Source organism: Lissotriton vulgaris, chromosome 8, assembly GCF_964263255.1.
Source record: "Lissotriton vulgaris chromosome 8, aLisVul1.2, whole genome shotgun sequence".
Classification (NCBI taxonomy): domain Eukaryota; kingdom Metazoa; phylum Chordata; class Amphibia; order Caudata; family Salamandridae; genus Lissotriton; species Lissotriton vulgaris.
Window position 1 is genome coordinate 612782091 of NC_141696.1, and position 17002 is coordinate 612799092.

Below are 17002 nucleotides of genomic sequence, written 5' to 3' on the forward strand. Positions count from 1 at the left end.
CAGTGTTGTGCAATATTCCTCTTTGCAAGTGTGATACCTAGTGTTGCCCAATTATGTTCTGCGTGGGTGAGATATGTAGGCTCGCACACATTAAGCAGGCATCTCCGTAGTTCGGGTGGGACCTCGAATCCACATACCTGGGTGATCGTGGCCAGAACTGCCCTCCAATATTGAGTGATGTGACAGTCCCATATTGTGTGGTAGAAAGTACCCTGGAGACCACAACCCCTCAGGCAAAGTGGTGTATTCGCCCTTCCTATTTTATGTAATGTAGTTCGCGTGTAGTATGTTCTGTGCGGTATTTTAAGTCGCACAAGCTTTATTCTGGAGGGAGTCGCCACCTCCCGTGGGGATGCCAGCGCCTCCTGCCAGTCCTGTTCGTCCATCTCTCCCACCTCCGCCTTCCATTTCTCCTTAAGTTTATTTGTGGGATCCTTCTGATTGTTAACCAACTTACGATTATTCCAATAGTTTTAAGAATTAAAATTAATATCCACTGTGCATACCTACTATTTCATAAAAGTAACTTTACAGGATGCATATTTAAATATATATTCAGAGCCACTGCAATTATGCAGCGGGTGGACCAAATTATACAGCAAGTTTGACTAAATAACCAGTCAAAAAAAGGCTAATCAAGCGGCACTTTGTGTGATCATTTTACTTCATTATTGTATCAATTTTACACGTTTTAACATTGTGTGGCCTAGGATTTCTCTTCATTGGTGCTAGTTTAACAACCAAATACAGTACTAAGAGACAGAAAAGTGACCAGTCAGTCTTTGTGAAGGGCCTTCCATTTTGCAGCAACATGTGCCGCCATGTTTTAGTAGCTTTTGATCCTTCTGAGCTGTAAAGAATTATTTTTGTCAAAATCTGAAAATGATGCAGCAGATGGTGAACTATGTGGCATGCAACAAATCCCTAATTATGTGGAATATGCCACAGCTACATAACTGCACAATTCCAGTTATCCTTTCTATATGTGAGAATGCATGAAAAGTTCATATTTAATTATTTTTTTAAACAGGAAACCTGAAAACTGATAATTCAAAGAAAAATGAAAAGAACATTGACCGCTCATCCGTTGGTTTGGAAGATGGCAAAGATCTAGATTTTGTGAACCGACGGAGAAAATGTAGCAGTCCTCCTGCTGAAAAACATAAACCTCTTTGTATTGAGACGACAACACAGCTGTCTGTAAGTAGTTTTACTGTCATTTTGAAATATTTAAGTGATCTTTGTAAGTATTTTTCTATTTTGATGTTCTGTTCTCATTCCTTCTCAGTTGTTGGGAACTGCTTAAGCACCATGCAGGACTCGGAAAAGCTTCTTTAAAAGCACATTTTCACCTTAAATTAATGTGAAGCTCTTCATATCCAGCATCAAACAGGTGTGCTTTTCTTCACTTTATATATGCATCAGCAAGAGCCACACCCAGTTATTTTTATCCAACAATCTGACAGGATACAAGGTTTGGCTTCTCTAGCTCTTTCCATTTTTAGGCGGTGCCATTTTTTCACTGTTTTAAAAAGGGAGTGTTTTTTAATTGTATTTTTTATTTTCATATGATATTTTTTCTTTTTTCTGCGCACATGCTGTTTTCAGTAGCAGTAAGTTGAATATATCAAGTACTTCTCAGGGACTTACCCTCACAAGGCTTTGGATTTATGCCTGTGGAAACAACATCTCATGAGTTATTTTGTTGTTCATGCCTGATTCGCCTAAAGATACAGAAGTGCCATCTCGTGTCACTGTTAACTAGAAGGTCAATAGCCTGGGAATTTCTGGGCGTCTCTATTTTTGAATAGCCTGTACCTCTTTCTGAACTGAACATAGTTTGACATATCTGTCTGAACTGTCTTTGGGGACCATGACTAAAGCAAACTTATAGCACATTTGATGGAAAGTAGGGTCGCTAGTGACAATTACATCTGCTGGTAGGATGAGTGACATTCAGGTTCTTCATACCAAGGCGACCTACACAGTATTTCACATTAATAATGTATCTTTGAGGTTTTGTATCTCGATTTTAGCTAATATTATTTCATATTTTCATATAAATCAGGCATTCTTTTTGCCTTAGTTCTTTCTCACCAAAGGCTTTTGCTTCACCCTGGAGGTATAAAGAGAGGACTGAGATCACCTAGATGGGACAAAACGTTTCAAAATCAAAACCGCATTAGAATTATGGGTGTGTGAGATCTGGCTATTCATTATCTAGGCAGTCCGTTGCTCGATAAATAGTCTGCTACTTAATTGCAGTTTAACAAAAAGCTACAAGCCACTTGCTGGGCAAACCCAGGTTCAAATGCTCTAGGGGAAAATCAACCACATTTGTTTCTAGCAAATGTTTCTGTCCCTACATTACCTTAGAAGGCAACTTAAAGAGCTGTTCTCTTTGACAGCCACTTCTAGATTGGCTTGGATCACAGGGAAGATACCATGATAGGACAAGCCTCCTTACCAAGTTTATTTACATCAAATCAAATTTTAGAGCTGCGAAAGTTTAAATCTAGTTCAAGATATGGGGTATTTTTTTTTAAATCATAACCCACTTAACCTCCCCCGAGGAAGCCAACAGAGTAGATGCATTTAGACTGATAAAGAGCAATTTGTAGTCCTCTAACATTAGATACCTGAAGCTGCAGGGCATTCTGGAATCACAAAGTTCATGGTTCATAAAACCTTGATGCAGCCGGGTCAGATCATCTTTTTACATGCAAAACAATGACTAAGTTACCAGTTGTTTTTTGTTAAATGGGTGTGTGTATATGTTTTTGTCTCTACCAAATGTAACTATTAGTGCTGATCTGAAAGTTACAAATTGCTACAAACTGAAAAAGATACCTTTACTGATATGTTCTCAGAAATGTAAAAATATTAATTTTAAATATTTTCTTGGATGCCACAATAGGCGGAGATCTTTTTAATCGATTGTAAGAAAATATTCATGCTAAAGAGCTAGAATTAAGAGTACATAACTTTTCTACTCTGAAACCTCATACTTGGTAGGGTGTTAGCAAATGAGCCACTTTTATTGAAATATTGGCCTGAAACATAAATGAGGTAGTAATGCATTATAGGCGTCAGTCCAATTTCTGTATGATTTAGCATTTTGGTTGAAACTGTTTCAAACACACCACTGCCTTATCCACGCTTAGAAAATCCTCAATGGGAAGAGGAACTAATTAGTCCTTCTCCTCTAAACAGCAGAAATGTATATGGCCTTGCATGACAATAAGCTGCGTACAACCAGGCAATTACACATATAATAACCAATGCTATCAAGAAGTTGCATTAGGTTTCCCCATTTAAGCTAGCTTCTTCTGGTTTATTTTCAAGAACATTTCTATCTCCTCCAAAGAATCAATCTGCAGTAGCAGCTGGTAAACATTGAAAATAGTGGGACATTATTAGATGCCTGACTTGTTTTAGGGAGACGTGGGATTGACACTAGCTGTGCTAGAAAATGTGGGCAAAATAAAATGCCAAATTGTGTAGTTTAAAGTTACCATAAAAATTGGCAAAGCATCCTGATATTCCAAAGGGGTAGTCATGCAATTTTCCTTAACCTCTCCTTATTTGTTGGAGGGTTAACCTAGCCCAAGAAAACATAGAAAATAGTAGCAAAGCATTTGATTTTTTGCACAGCTTCCCAAAACATCAACTTTAGGATTGTATGTATTACATGTAATAATACATTCTGTCTTTGCATATCACATGGCCTATCATTTTCAAATGTTATTAACATCTTCCTTTAATTAATTATTCTATCCTGTCACTTCCACATAGATCCTTAGTCACAACTCATTTCTTGAAATCTACTTGGAAGGGAAAGGCTGAAAAATCAAAGGTGATACACATCTCCCAATTACATATAGTTGACAGCAGAGCATTACTAACCCATAGGCCTGTACAATTGCTCACTTACATAGAACATACAGCATTAAACAGGTTACACTAATCTTGGCTGTTCAGGCTTCTGGCAGTTGTAGTGATATCATAGAATGAATTATCAGTGCAGATGATATTCCTCCCACAAGTCATGAAATGGCAGCCATATTAGAAAGTGCTCTTTGGGTACCAAGTAACTAAAAACCGTATGAACTATCCTTCAGATACTATCAGATGTAATTGGATTTATTGTATGCATGCAGTCTACCTTAAGCATCATCATGCCATGTTCTCAAAATCTAGGCATTTTAGTGTGAAATACAAATTGTCGTTGTAGGAAAACAAGCTCAGTTTGCACAAACAAAAGCTTACCATTTACATGAAAATACAATTTTTGCACTGAAATGACAGATAGTAATTGTTTGAAAACATAAGCTTGGTCCCAGCATATCATCTTCTCATTGACCACATACACCACCAGTTTCACCCGCATTTGGTCACAAAGAAGTACAATAAGTCAAGATGGTCATGTTTGTGCTAGTTTCACTATTGTCCAATGGATAGATACTATGTTGCCAAGAAATTCCATAGTGCATAGAAGAATGGGTCGCTGGTATTCCAGGTATAGCTAGAGAATTCATAAGAATGTGTGACTTTAATTTTTTTCTTTATGAGTATAACTTTATTGGCTCAAAATCACGGGCGCTTGATCGACATTAAACCACCTTTAGGTTTTTTAGACGTGGTAGAGTCACAAATCACGCTAAAAAGAAGGGTGAATATTATCCCCTAGTCACTGTTTTTCTAATAGGCTCACATCAGAACAAATATGTAAATGACAATATATAGTCATGTTTGTTCACCCTTGATATCATTAAGGGACAGTAGTAATCATTGTTGACAAAGCTTACTCATCTACCTGAGCTGATGTTCTAAGTGGGTGACACCAGTGTTATCAAAGCAGTGGGAGACCCACTTGCACTGGACAGAACTGTATGCCCAGCGATAAAGTGCGATTAGTGGACATCCCTAAATTATAAAGCCTGCAATGTCTAGGAGAATGGGAGCTATACTATACGTTCCCAGTCCTCCTTACTTTTCATACCTGATCTAACGCTATCGAGGCGTGACATATAATATTGTTCGCGTTTCTTTCTTTTGCTATTGATGTCACCGCCTCTCATGTTCATTTCTACCACTTCCAAGCCACACCATTTGAAGTCATCAATGGTGTGTCCAGCCTCCCTCCAATGTTCGGTTAGAGGGGCACCCTGTTTGTGGGTTCTAATCTCAGACCTATGCTCGTTCATTCTACTACGTGTTTCTCTGCATGTCTCTCCTACATATGTAAGATTGCAAGGGCATTTTATTAGGTAGATAAGATTTTTCGTCCTACAGTTTATGAAACTTTTTATTTTTATGGTTATATTATTATAAGAAATACAGTTTCCTCTAATGATAGTATCACAATTGACGCATCCTTGGCAAGGGAATGTTCCTGTTGGTAATGGTGCACTGTTTATACTCAGCTGTTTGTTTCTCCTGACATCTTTATATGAGTGTACCAAACTGTTTCGTATGGTACGGTTTCTTCTGTAGGAAAACATTGGTTTTGGTAATTTTTCTTGTTTTGTTAGTAATTAAATGCCAATTCCTGTTTATTATGTTCTTCATTTTATTGGTAATGGTGCTATAGTTAGTGACAAAAATCAAAGGTTGAAGTTCTAATTTGTCATTCTCCTTCTTTTTATTTAAAAACAGGTTGTCTCTATTAAAGTACCTAGCATGTTTGTGTGCATAATGAACCAGGAGTTTTGGGTAGCCTCTCTCTAGTAATTTATGTCTAAGGACATCCACATGTTTATCACAATCTTTTAAAGTTGTGCAGTTTCTTTTTAGTCTTAAATATTGCCCGAAGGGAATATTGTCCTTCTGGCAAGGCGGGTGATTGCTTTTGAAATGCAGCATTGTGTTCCTGTCCGTTGGTTTGGTGTATAGTTCAACGCTAAGGGTGCCATCTGTATGTTTAATAACTATGTCTAAAAATTCACATCTTTCGGTATCTCTATGGGAGGTGAACTTTAGGTTGGTATCTCCCAGATTCAACCAATCTATAAACTCTTTGAGGGTCTCAGATGTTCCTGTCCAGATGAAGAAAACGTCGTCAATGTACCTTGACCACTCAGAGATGTTCTCATAAAAAGGTGCCATGGTGTTAAATATATGTTTCTCTTCAAATTGGGCTACATATAGGCAAGCCAGACTAGGAGCACAGGTTGCCCCCATGCTGGTCCCCTTCACCTGTTTATAAAACTTGTCAAAAAGAAAGAAATTATTTTTAAGCACCAAGGTCACGCAATCAACAATAAAAGTATGCTGAGAGCTTAGATCAGTTTCTTCCGGGCTAAAGAGAGATTCTATCATTTCAATTGTCATATCTTGGGGGATATTAGTATAGAGAGCCTCTATGTCTAGACTCGCCAGGTATTGTGTATCAGGGTTAAAATTGAGGCCTTCTACTTTATGAATACTAGCTGTGGTATCTTTAATATACGCTTTTTGTTCAGTGACCAATGTTTGCAGATAAACACCTGCATATTTACGTAGTGGTTCGGTCAGTGATCCTATACTTGACACAATCGGTCTCATGGGAGGATTGTTAGTATTCTTGTGTATTTTTGGAAGACCATACAGTGCTGGAATAGTAGGATTGGTGTTATATAAAAAGGCAAATTCTTCCTCACAGATGATTTCATCATCTTTGGCTTGATGTAATAGTCTTTTAATGTTCTCCATAAGTGAAGTCCATTAATTTCTACTGGAGTGTTGGTAGTGTTCTTTATTTTCTAACAGGGAATTCATATTTTTGTTATAGTCTTCGGTGTCCATTAGGACTATACTTCCGCCTTTATTGGCAGGTTTTATTGTTAGTTCCTCACAGTTTTCCAAATTTCTCAGAGCTAATGCTAAATCTCTATTTAAGTTGTTATTAGTCCAGCTCTTTTGTTTGAGAAGATCATCAATGCTTCTATCTACAATTCTTTCGAAGGCATCAATGTCTTTCTTAACCATGTTTATCTGTGGTGTCCACGATGATTTGAGCTTAAGACCCGACCTATTTAGACTAGGTTGCTTAACCTTACATTCAAAAAAGGCATTAAGCCATATTTTACGGGAAAAAAATTGTAAATCCCTTTCTAATGAGTACCTATCTATAGGGGAACAAAATGCAAAACCTAAACCTTTTCCAATAGTTTTATCTCCGTGTGGGACAACTCTCGTTTAGAGAGGTTGATTATGGGTGTTTTGTTTATTGTCCCAATTCTTTTGACTCCGTGGACGTTGAAGGAATTGCGGCTGGGAGTTGTAATTGCCTTTCCCTCTTCCTCTCCCCCTCGGTTGGCCGAAGTTTTGGTGGCGCTGTTCCAAAAAAGACAGACTGTCTCTATTGGGACCAGCCAATGTATCTCTTTCCTTATTATTCCTAGTTTCATTCTGTAAATCACATTCTGAATCAGAACTAGTATAGGATGAATCAAAAAACCTCACTTTCTTTTTCGGAAAGTTTCTTGGTTGTTGTTGCCACAAAGACTTTAACACAAAATAAACAACATTTTTAGTAAAGGGTTTTATTTTACAAAATGCAATGACTCTCTCTCTTTAGAATAAGGCTTGGGATTTTATTTTACACAATGCTCTCTAACAGAAAGGCCTTCCCAGATGTTAAATGCACAAGATTCAAACACACAAAGAGATATATATGTTTATATGCAAGCAATAATCACACTCTTGATAAATATAATGCATGAATAATACTGATGAATAAACAAGCTGCAAATAATATGAGATAATACTCAAGCAAATATACTGGATGTCCTGCAAAAGATCAGACAGATATATACACTGAATAGATCAAATGAGGACTTTAGAGGTGCACCTTGACTCACTCACACATCACAAAGAAAGCATACTCACTCACACATCACAAAGACAGCACATCAAATGATAACAGCCACTGGCTCACATCACAATGACAATAACCAAAACTCAATACATCACCTGGTGCAAACACTGTATCTTAACCCACTTTTGACTGGGGGCCACTTCTCAACGCGGGATTCACACCTGGGGTTCAGAGCTCAGCAACCAGGTTGTCCTGATATAGATGCGTCTGTCCTCGTTCGGATTCCAAAATCCCGGTTTCTGAGTCAGCAACCTTCCGCTTTAAACTCATTAGAAAGTTTGAGAAAAACTTCCCCCCCGGGCCAGAGGAATCTTACCAGAACTGGCCAGGTTCCAAGCAAGCATTCCCATGGCAGGAAGGAGTTTGCACGTCCCCTTCTCCAAATCTCGCATGTTCCAGCCTCTATCTTGACAAAGCTCACAAAGCCTTTCCGAGTACATAAACAATCCCTCACAAAAACAAAAAGTCCTTGAACGTGAATACCCCAAGCAACTTGCTGTGCATGCACAAAAGCTGAAGCAAGGCAAAGCCAGGAAAAAAGGATGACATGAGGCCATGTCAAAGCCAAAAGTCATCATCATCATTTAAGCTTTATTCGGTTTGGTTTCAACCATAAAAGCATACAATGTAAAAAATATACAGTCATATAATCACAAGCAACATACATTTAAACAACATACATTTAAAAAGGGTCAACAAAGATCTCATTGGATTAAGTAAATAAAATTAACTGATCCAGTTAGCATTAATATCAAAGAATTTACATTTTATGCCACCGCCTAATATTGACACTTGTTATATGGGGTGAAAAAGTTAGATTGAGGTAGGTTGCTAGACTTAAATAGTCTATGAGGAAAAAGGTTAAAAGAGGGGAAACAGTACTCGTGTGGTGGCCAGGATCTGTGGGCCAGCTTTGGGTTGTGATTGGCAGACTGATCCCGATAGGAGTTGTATGATTCACTTGGATAAAAGTCATGTAGGTCCCAAGTTGTTATAGGGCCATCACTTTCTTGGGGCAGCCACGACTGTAGATAGGGGACAACATATCTGCTCCTAAATCTGATTAGAATCAGATCCCCACAGATATCTTTCCGATGGGGACCCAACCAACCCACTCTCCTCACGCTGACTATTCTGCCATCGAGGTTATGGGGTAGGGGTCTGTTTTTCGATAACCAGAACTTAACTTTATTTACCAGGTCACTGGTTCTCTCGATTTTACCATGTTTCAGAGGGAGAGCCCCCGACAGGATGGACACGAATGGAGCGGCCTCTGGGGGAAGATTGATATGAGGGGTCTTAATACTTTTCGATTTAGGCTCAATAATGCGTTCTGAGGTAGGTATGGGTAGTGATTTAGGGACCGGTGGGCACACAGTGGTGGAGACTGATACTTGTGTTGTAGAAACTGTGTTTTGCACAGTTTGTTTAGGCAGATTAGGTTGACCGGCCTGGGGTAAACACTTAGATGTTGCTGTGTATGGCTGAATGTGTATGACAGTTTCCTCTATCCCCGTTAGTCTTTCCCCCAAGCTGTTAATTTTATCGATCAGGGGATGAATGATTGTTTTAATCAACTGTTCCATCATGGTCAGTAAGACCAATTGGGGAGAGGATACTGGGTCATCTATTTTTTTGCCCATCTCCTTGATTAGCAGAGCCATGTTAGCAGGCGGGTTTGATTCTGTTGACACATGCTGCAGTATTGATGAATTGGATTGGGACCCACTTTCTCCAACCCCATCATGTTTCCTTTGACCAGATATGGCGTTACGGGGAGTTGTTTTGTTAGCGAAAGTGGGTTGAGGCCCCTGTGTACTATCGTCAAGAACTAGCGGACTGGCATTAGAAACCAGGTAGGGCGATGTAACAAGGGAGTACTTGTTGTTACACAAACTATTTAAATCATCTAGCCATGGGGGAATAGATGCTGTACTGGGCGTTTTCGATGGAGGATCCATGCTCGGTGTGATTATAGTGTAAGAAAACAAGACAAACAGCTGTGGCTAGGGGAGTACTTTGAGTAACCGCACCCTTGTAGGAAGGGAAACAGTCACAATCCAAAGTGATAGTCAGTGAAGATGGCAATAAATGGCGTTACCTCTTCTTGGATGTCCAAGTGGGATAGCCCGTCCCGGCCTCCTCTGGCCTCTGAGGGCCACAGAGGGCCCGCCCTTTGCCCGGGCTTAGCCCGGCGCTGCCCGCACGCTCCCGCGTAGCGGGGGGCAGTCCTTCCTTATCAGCGCCTCCGGGCGCACACTGATTGGCTGCTTGCGGCGTCCAGCCGCTAGGGATCTTGGGGGATGTAGTTCCCTCTCCCGATGGCCGCGCTGCGATGTCCTGGCAGCGGCGGTAATGGCGGGAATGGCGGGGCTGGAGGAACGCTCGGACCCAGGAGCACAAGGCACAAGGTAATGGTCAGTTCTCTGTCCGCTGAGAACACCTCCCGCTTCAGCAAACACCTCCCGCCTCTGTGAGGGCAGTCCTTCCTTATCAGCGCCTCCGGGCGCACACTGATTGGCTGCTTGCGGCGTCCAGCCGCTAGGGATCTTGGGGGATGTAGTTCCCTCTCCCGATGGCCGCGCTGCGATGTCCTGGCAGCGGCGGTAATGGCGGGAATGGCGGGGCTGGAGGAACGCTCGGACCCAGGAGCACAAGGCACAAGGTAATGGTCAGTTCTCTGTCCGCTGAGAACACCTCCCGCTTCAGCAAACACCTCCCGCCTCTGTGAGGGCAGTCCTTCCTTATCAGCGCCTCCGGGCGCACACTGATTGGCTGCTTGCGGCGTCCAGCCGCTAGGGATCTTGGGGGATGTAGTTCCCTCTCCCGATGGCCGCGCTGCGATGTCCTGGCAGCGGCGGTAATGGCGGGAATGGCGGGGCTGGAGGAACGCTCGGACCCAGGAGCACAAGGCACAAGGTAATGGTCAGTTCTCTGTCCGCTGAGAACACCTCCCGCTTCAGCAAACACCTCCCGCCTCTGTGAGGGCAGTCCTTCCTTATCAGCGCCTCCGGGCGCACACTGATTGGCTGCTTGCGGCGTCCAGCCGCTAGGGATCTTGGGGGATGTAGTTCCCTCTCCCGATGGCCGCGCTGCGTTGTCCTGGCAGCGGCGGTAATGGCGGGAATGGCGGGGCTGGAGGAACGCTCGGACCCAGGAGCACAAGGCACAAGGTAATGGTCAGTTCTCTGTCCGCTGAGAACACCTCCCGCTTCAGCAAACACCTCCCGCCTCTGTGAGGGCAGTCCTTCCTTATCAGCGCCTCCGGGCGCACACTGATTGGCTGCTTGCGGCGTCCAGCCGCTAGGGATCTTGGGGGATGTAGTTCCCCCTCCCGATGGCCGCGCTGCGATGTCCTGGCAGCGGCGGTAATGGCGGGAATGGCGGGGCTGGAGGAACGCTCGGACCCAGGAGCACAAGGCACAAGGTAATGGTCAGTTCTCTGTCCGCTGAGAACACCTCCCGCTTCAGCAAACACCTCCCGCCTCTGTGAGGGCAGTCCTTCCTTATCAGCGCCTCCGGGCGCACACTGATTGGCTGCTTGCGGCGTCCAGCCGCTAGGGATCTTGGGGGATGTAGTTCCCTCTCCCGATGGCCGCGCTGCGATGTCCTGGCAGCGGCGGTAATGGCGGGAATGGCGGGGCTGGAGGAACGCTCGGACCCAGGAGCACAAGGCACAAGGTAATGGTCAGTTCTCTGTCCGCTGAGAACACCTCCCGCTTCAGCAAACACCTCCCGCCTCTGTGAGGGCAGTCCTTCCTTATCAGCGCCTCCGGGCGCACACTGATTGGCTGCTTGCGGCGTCCAGCCGCTAGGGATCTTGGGGGATGTAGTTCCCTCTCCCGATGGCCGCGCTGCGATGTCCTGGCAGCGGCGGTAATGGCGGGAATGGCGGGGCTGGAGGAACGCTCGGACCCAGGAGCACAAGGCACAAGGTAATGGTCAGTTCTCTGTCCGCTGAGAACACCTCCCGCTTCAGCAAACACCTCCCGCCTCTGTGAGGGCAGTCCTTCCTTATCAGCGCCTCCGGGCGCACGCTGATTGGCTGCTTGCGGCGTCCAGCCGCTAGGGATCTTGGGGGATGTAGTTCCCTCTCCCAATGGCCGCGCTGCGATGTCCTGGCAGCGGCGGTAATGGCGGGAATGGCGGGGCTGGAGGAACGCTCGGACCCAGGAGCACAAGGCACAAGGTAATGGTCAGTTCTCTGTCCGCTGAGAACACCTCCCGCTTCAGCAAACACCTCCCAAAGCCAAAAGTAAGAACTTAATAATTCTCATCAATGTACAACACAATGCACAACTGTGCATGCACAACTGGTTGTAGATTCACACACTTCATCTCACAATGTACAACACTGAGCACATGTGTCCATCACTGCCCACAACACTGCACTTCGATACCAAAAAGTACTTTCCACAATTCTCTCTCCCTTTCGCGCTTTCAAATACACAACCCACATGTTCTTTTCTTCGCAAGGCTGTCTATTCCGTGACCGCTCCTACTGAAAGACCGCAAGATTACAAGAAAGAGAAGCAAGGCAAATGCATGACCGTTGTACTTCCAGGCTAGGATGAAATAACACACTAAAATCAGTTAAAATAATGGTCATCACTGGGTGTCAAACCACAAGAGTGCCTCTAGCAATACACCACCGTGGATATTTAATATACAACAGCAAATCATCTGTGTATAACAAAATGTGGTTTTTCATACCGCTCTCCAACTCCAATTCCTGTAACAGGGCATCTCTTCTGAGCTATACAGCAGAAACTTTATGATAAGGGCAAATAGTAAAGGAGATAGGGGCATCCCTTTCTGGTGCCTCCTAATGCTGGTCCAGAGCTAGGTATAGAGTAGACGTACTGTAACAGAGTGGCAGTACAGGATGATCCCGTATACATTAAAGAGACATTGCAGGACATTGTTCCACCTTCAACACCCCTCTTCTACCCTTCACAGAACGTCGAGACCAAAGACAGCACGCAGGAGTACGAGGAGAGACACTGGCCCTTTAACGAGGAGACAGTAGAGGAATGGGCGGGGCTGTATGATGAGGCGGAGACGTCTTATACGGAGTAACGCCAGCACCAGGTGTGCTTGTTCACCCGGAGAGAAGAAGACGTGCGGAGAGAAGCTGACGAGGAGCGGAGGAATACGGACGTGGAGGCAGAAAGGAAGGAAGAACCGGAGTGAGACGGAGCTGTGGCCTCAAGAACGGACGAGAAGCCAGGAGGCCAACGACTTTACGAGTCGCCTCGCCACACACCCAGGGGAGGTGTGTGGCTAACTCAGGTACGCAAAACTATCCGGAACTGGGTGGAACGTAAGGGCGGTTCACCTAATCAACTCTGATCCCTCCTTGACCCGGTGTACATTTCCCCGAGCACTACTCTGCACTTTCAGTAGTCCGTCGAAAAGAGTGTTACACAGGTTATTGTGTCCTCACTCCCTTTCCCCATCACGTGTATATATGTAAAGCACCCATCTCACGAAAGACTATTTCTGTCTGTTTAATCTGAGAGTGAAAACGGACCCAGACGTAAAGCCCCGACGGAGTCCGGAGGTGTTTCACCGACTCGATCCATCTGAACGTCATCACAGGCGGCCCAGTAGAGGTAGATCTCCACGACGGAATACCTCTTTAAGGAAAAAGTGTACTGACCACTTGTACAACACAATAAAACCTGTTAAAACTAAGACCCGCCTATTGCCGATTCCTCTTGACCCCGTCACAGCGGTGGAGAATGCGGGCAGATCTCCACAACGGAATACCTCTTTAAGGAAAAAGTGTACTGACCACTTGTACAACGCAATAAAACCTGTTAAAACTAAAACCCGCCTATTGCCGATTGCCGATTTCTCTTGACCCCGTCACAGCGGTGGAGAATGCGGGCATCGACACCATCTGTGTAGAAAAGATGGAAACGGTCGTTCAGCAACTAGTGAAGGGTCAAGAGAGACTTGAGTGGGTAGTAGAACAACTATCATCTGCACAAGCTGACCGAGAGATCTGGAAGAAAGCATTTGAAGCACGAACCGAAGTTCTTCCCCCATGGACTGACCCAGTACAGCGAACGGGGAATGTAGAAAGACCCGTCACACATGGAGCACCAGCAGTTTCCCTCCAAAAATATCAACCTGGAGAAGACCCGATTCGTTCTTATTGAACTTTGAAAGAGCCGCTAGAGCATGTGGGTGGCCCATCAGTAAGTGGCCCTTCTTCCTAGCACCCTTACTGGGAGGTGAAGCACAGGCCGCATATCAGGTAGCGAACCCCACCGGAGATACTCCTTATAATGACATAAAGAAAATAATATTAGACCTCCTAGGTCTCGACGCAGAAGCCTATCGACTGCGGTTCCGAAAAGACAGAGGGAACCCTGGAGAAAATCCCAAAACTCTTTTTGTTAGACTAAAAATGGCAGCTGATAAGTGGCTCACTCCAGGAACCAGTTGTAAGGAAGAAATACTAGATCGTATCTACCTTGAACAGTTCCTAGATGCTCTCCCATATGCCACTCAGAAATGGCTTAGACAACACCATAACCTGACAACCAACCAAGCCGTTGAGATGGCTTCCACATTTCCCGAGCTCAACCTAAGAATCCCAGTTGGGATTATGAAAAATCTTATAAGCCAAATACAAAAACCAGTTGGGATTGTGAAAAATCTTACAAGCCAAATCCAAAAACTGAAAAACGATTAACGCGGCCAGTGGAACCTCCGCGATCTCGCACTTGCAGAACAGAACATACAGGACCATCAGAACCACAATGTTTTGACTGCGGTAACTGGGGTCATATCGCCCGGTTATGCCCAAAAAGAAGAAATTCAGAAGAACCGATGGAGGTGGGCTATCTACCCCGAGCTGTACTATATTCTGCAGAGATGGGAGCTTCATACAGAGTAAGTGTTAAAGTGAATGGTTCATCTGTACAAGCACTCTTAGATTCAGGCTGTCGGCAATCAGTTATCCAATCCCAACACGTACCCCTTGATCAGTATATTCCCCAAGAGAAAGTAAATATCAAGTGTGTAAACGGGGATATTAAACCTTACCCTTTGGCCGACGTACCAATCCAACCCACCCTGGGAAAACCTCATACTATTAGGGTAGGAGTCCTAGCGACTCTCCCTGAAGATTTGATTATTAGGACAGATAACCCAAGGTTTTTACAAATGTTTTTAAAAACTTTGGAACAGGATTCATACGTTCAACACCAAGACGCTTTTCGGAAAAAACTGGACTCAAAAGGAATCAACTACAAAGAAACAAATGCTGTCTTACGCGTCGTAAAATTGTCTTAAAATGCCACTACTCCTACCAGAGGCTCCAGTAAAGCAGCCGGTTATGATTTATACAGTGCATATGATTGTATAATTCCTCCACAAGAAAAAGCACTGATAAAAACCGACATTCAAATTGCTGTTCCCACAGGCTGCTACGGAAGACTCGACCCACGGTCTGGACTGGCGGCGAAACATTTCATTGATGTAGGTGCTGGAGTTATTGATGAAGACTACAGAGGAAAAGAGGGAATCATACTTTTTAACTTTGGAAAAAAAGAGTTTCAAGTAAAAAAAGGTGATCGAGTAGCACAACTGATTTGTGAGCGCATATCATTCCTTGGAGGAACTAAACGTTCTGGATGACACTGAACGGGGTTCAGGAGGTTTTGGATCCACAGACAAACATGGTACATTTCCAGCATTACTCTCCCTAGATCCATGGGTCTTAAACAAAAGTTTTCGTTTTGCACAAATCAACGATCCTACCCTCTACAATGCCTGGGAACAGGCTCATGAAAATCAGGATAAAGATATCAATGTATATCCCAAATTTGTGATACAAAACGATCTACTGTATAGACAAGGAAAACCAGACGATCCTCTACAACTCCGTACCTTTTCGGGACCAAGTACTATTTTTCGGACACAGTCATTTGATAGCCGGGCATACGGGTACTGAGAAAACTACACAAAATATCCTAAATAATTTTTTTGGGCCGGGAATATATAAGGACACCTCTATATTCTGCAAGGAATGCGGGATATGTCAGAAGAAAAACATGCCCAAACCACCATCGGTCCCGTTGCAGCCATTGCCTATCATTGGTAAACCATTCGAGAGAGTCGGAATGGACCTTATTGGACCCTTGCCCAAGACCAGAAAAGGTTTCCAACACATACTCGTGATAGTCGATTATGCCACACGGTTTCCCGAGGCTTTTCCTTTAACTACTACTACGTCTAAACAAGTTGGTGAGAAAATGATTGAGTTAATCAGTCGAGTGGGGTTTCCCAAGGAGATCCTAACGGATCAGGGCACGCCATTTGTGTCGAAATTGATGAAAGAAATTTGCCACAACCTGAATATCCACCAGATTTGTACCTCTGTATACCACCCTCAGACGGACGGTCTAGTGGAGCGTTATAATCGCACTCTGAAGTCGACCCTCAGGAAGATGATGGAAGTCAGCGGGTCCGACTGGGACCAAATGCTGCCCCTAGTATTGTATACTATAAGGGGTCAGAAACATAGCAGTATGGGAATGTCCCCCTTCGAACTCCTGTATGGTCGCCTTCCACGCTCTCCCCTGGAGATGACCAAAGATGCATGGGAGAATGAGACTCCGGAGGAAACGGCCGCCACACTAGACTATGCCAGAAATCTGAAATCCAGACTGGGTAAACTGAGAGAATTGGCTTCGACTCAACTAGAGGAGAGTCAGAGACGTCAGAAAACGGCCTATGATAAAGGAAAGAAATGGAGACAACTTAATGTGGATGACTGGGCCCTGGTTCTCCTCCCTTCCTCCACGCAGAAATTTCGAGCTGAATGGGTCGGACCCTATAAAGTGGTTGAAACGATTGGAAGAGCAAGCTACAAACTGCAGGTGACCCCGACCAAACAGCAAACATACCATATCAATTTGCTCAAGAAGTGGTTTGGACCACTACCTGCAGGAGTACACATGGTATCAGATCCGCAACGAAGCTCCTCTACTCGTGATCAACTGATCCTAAATGATGAACTTAATGATCAGCAACAAAAAGACCTTCGGGACATACTGTTGAGACATGATTCCCTGTTTTCAAACACGCCAGGTAGAACTACTCTGGCTGAACATTGTATAGACA

General features: G+C 44.0%; 1 protein-coding gene across 4 annotated transcripts in view; it reads left to right on the forward strand.

Annotated features, from left to right (window-relative positions):
• Nucleotides 1–17002, forward strand: part of SENP7 (SUMO specific peptidase 7) — a 1147554-nt gene that overhangs the window by 353228 nt on the left and 777324 nt on the right. For all 4 annotated transcript variants that reach the window (XM_086934477.1, XM_086934475.1, XM_086934476.1 and 1 more), the window contains one exon: nucleotides 1031–1200. In XM_086934477.1, the coding sequence (XP_086790603.1) occupies nucleotides 1031–1200 (170 nt within the window). The remainder of the gene's footprint in view (nucleotides 1–1030; nucleotides 1201–17002) is intronic.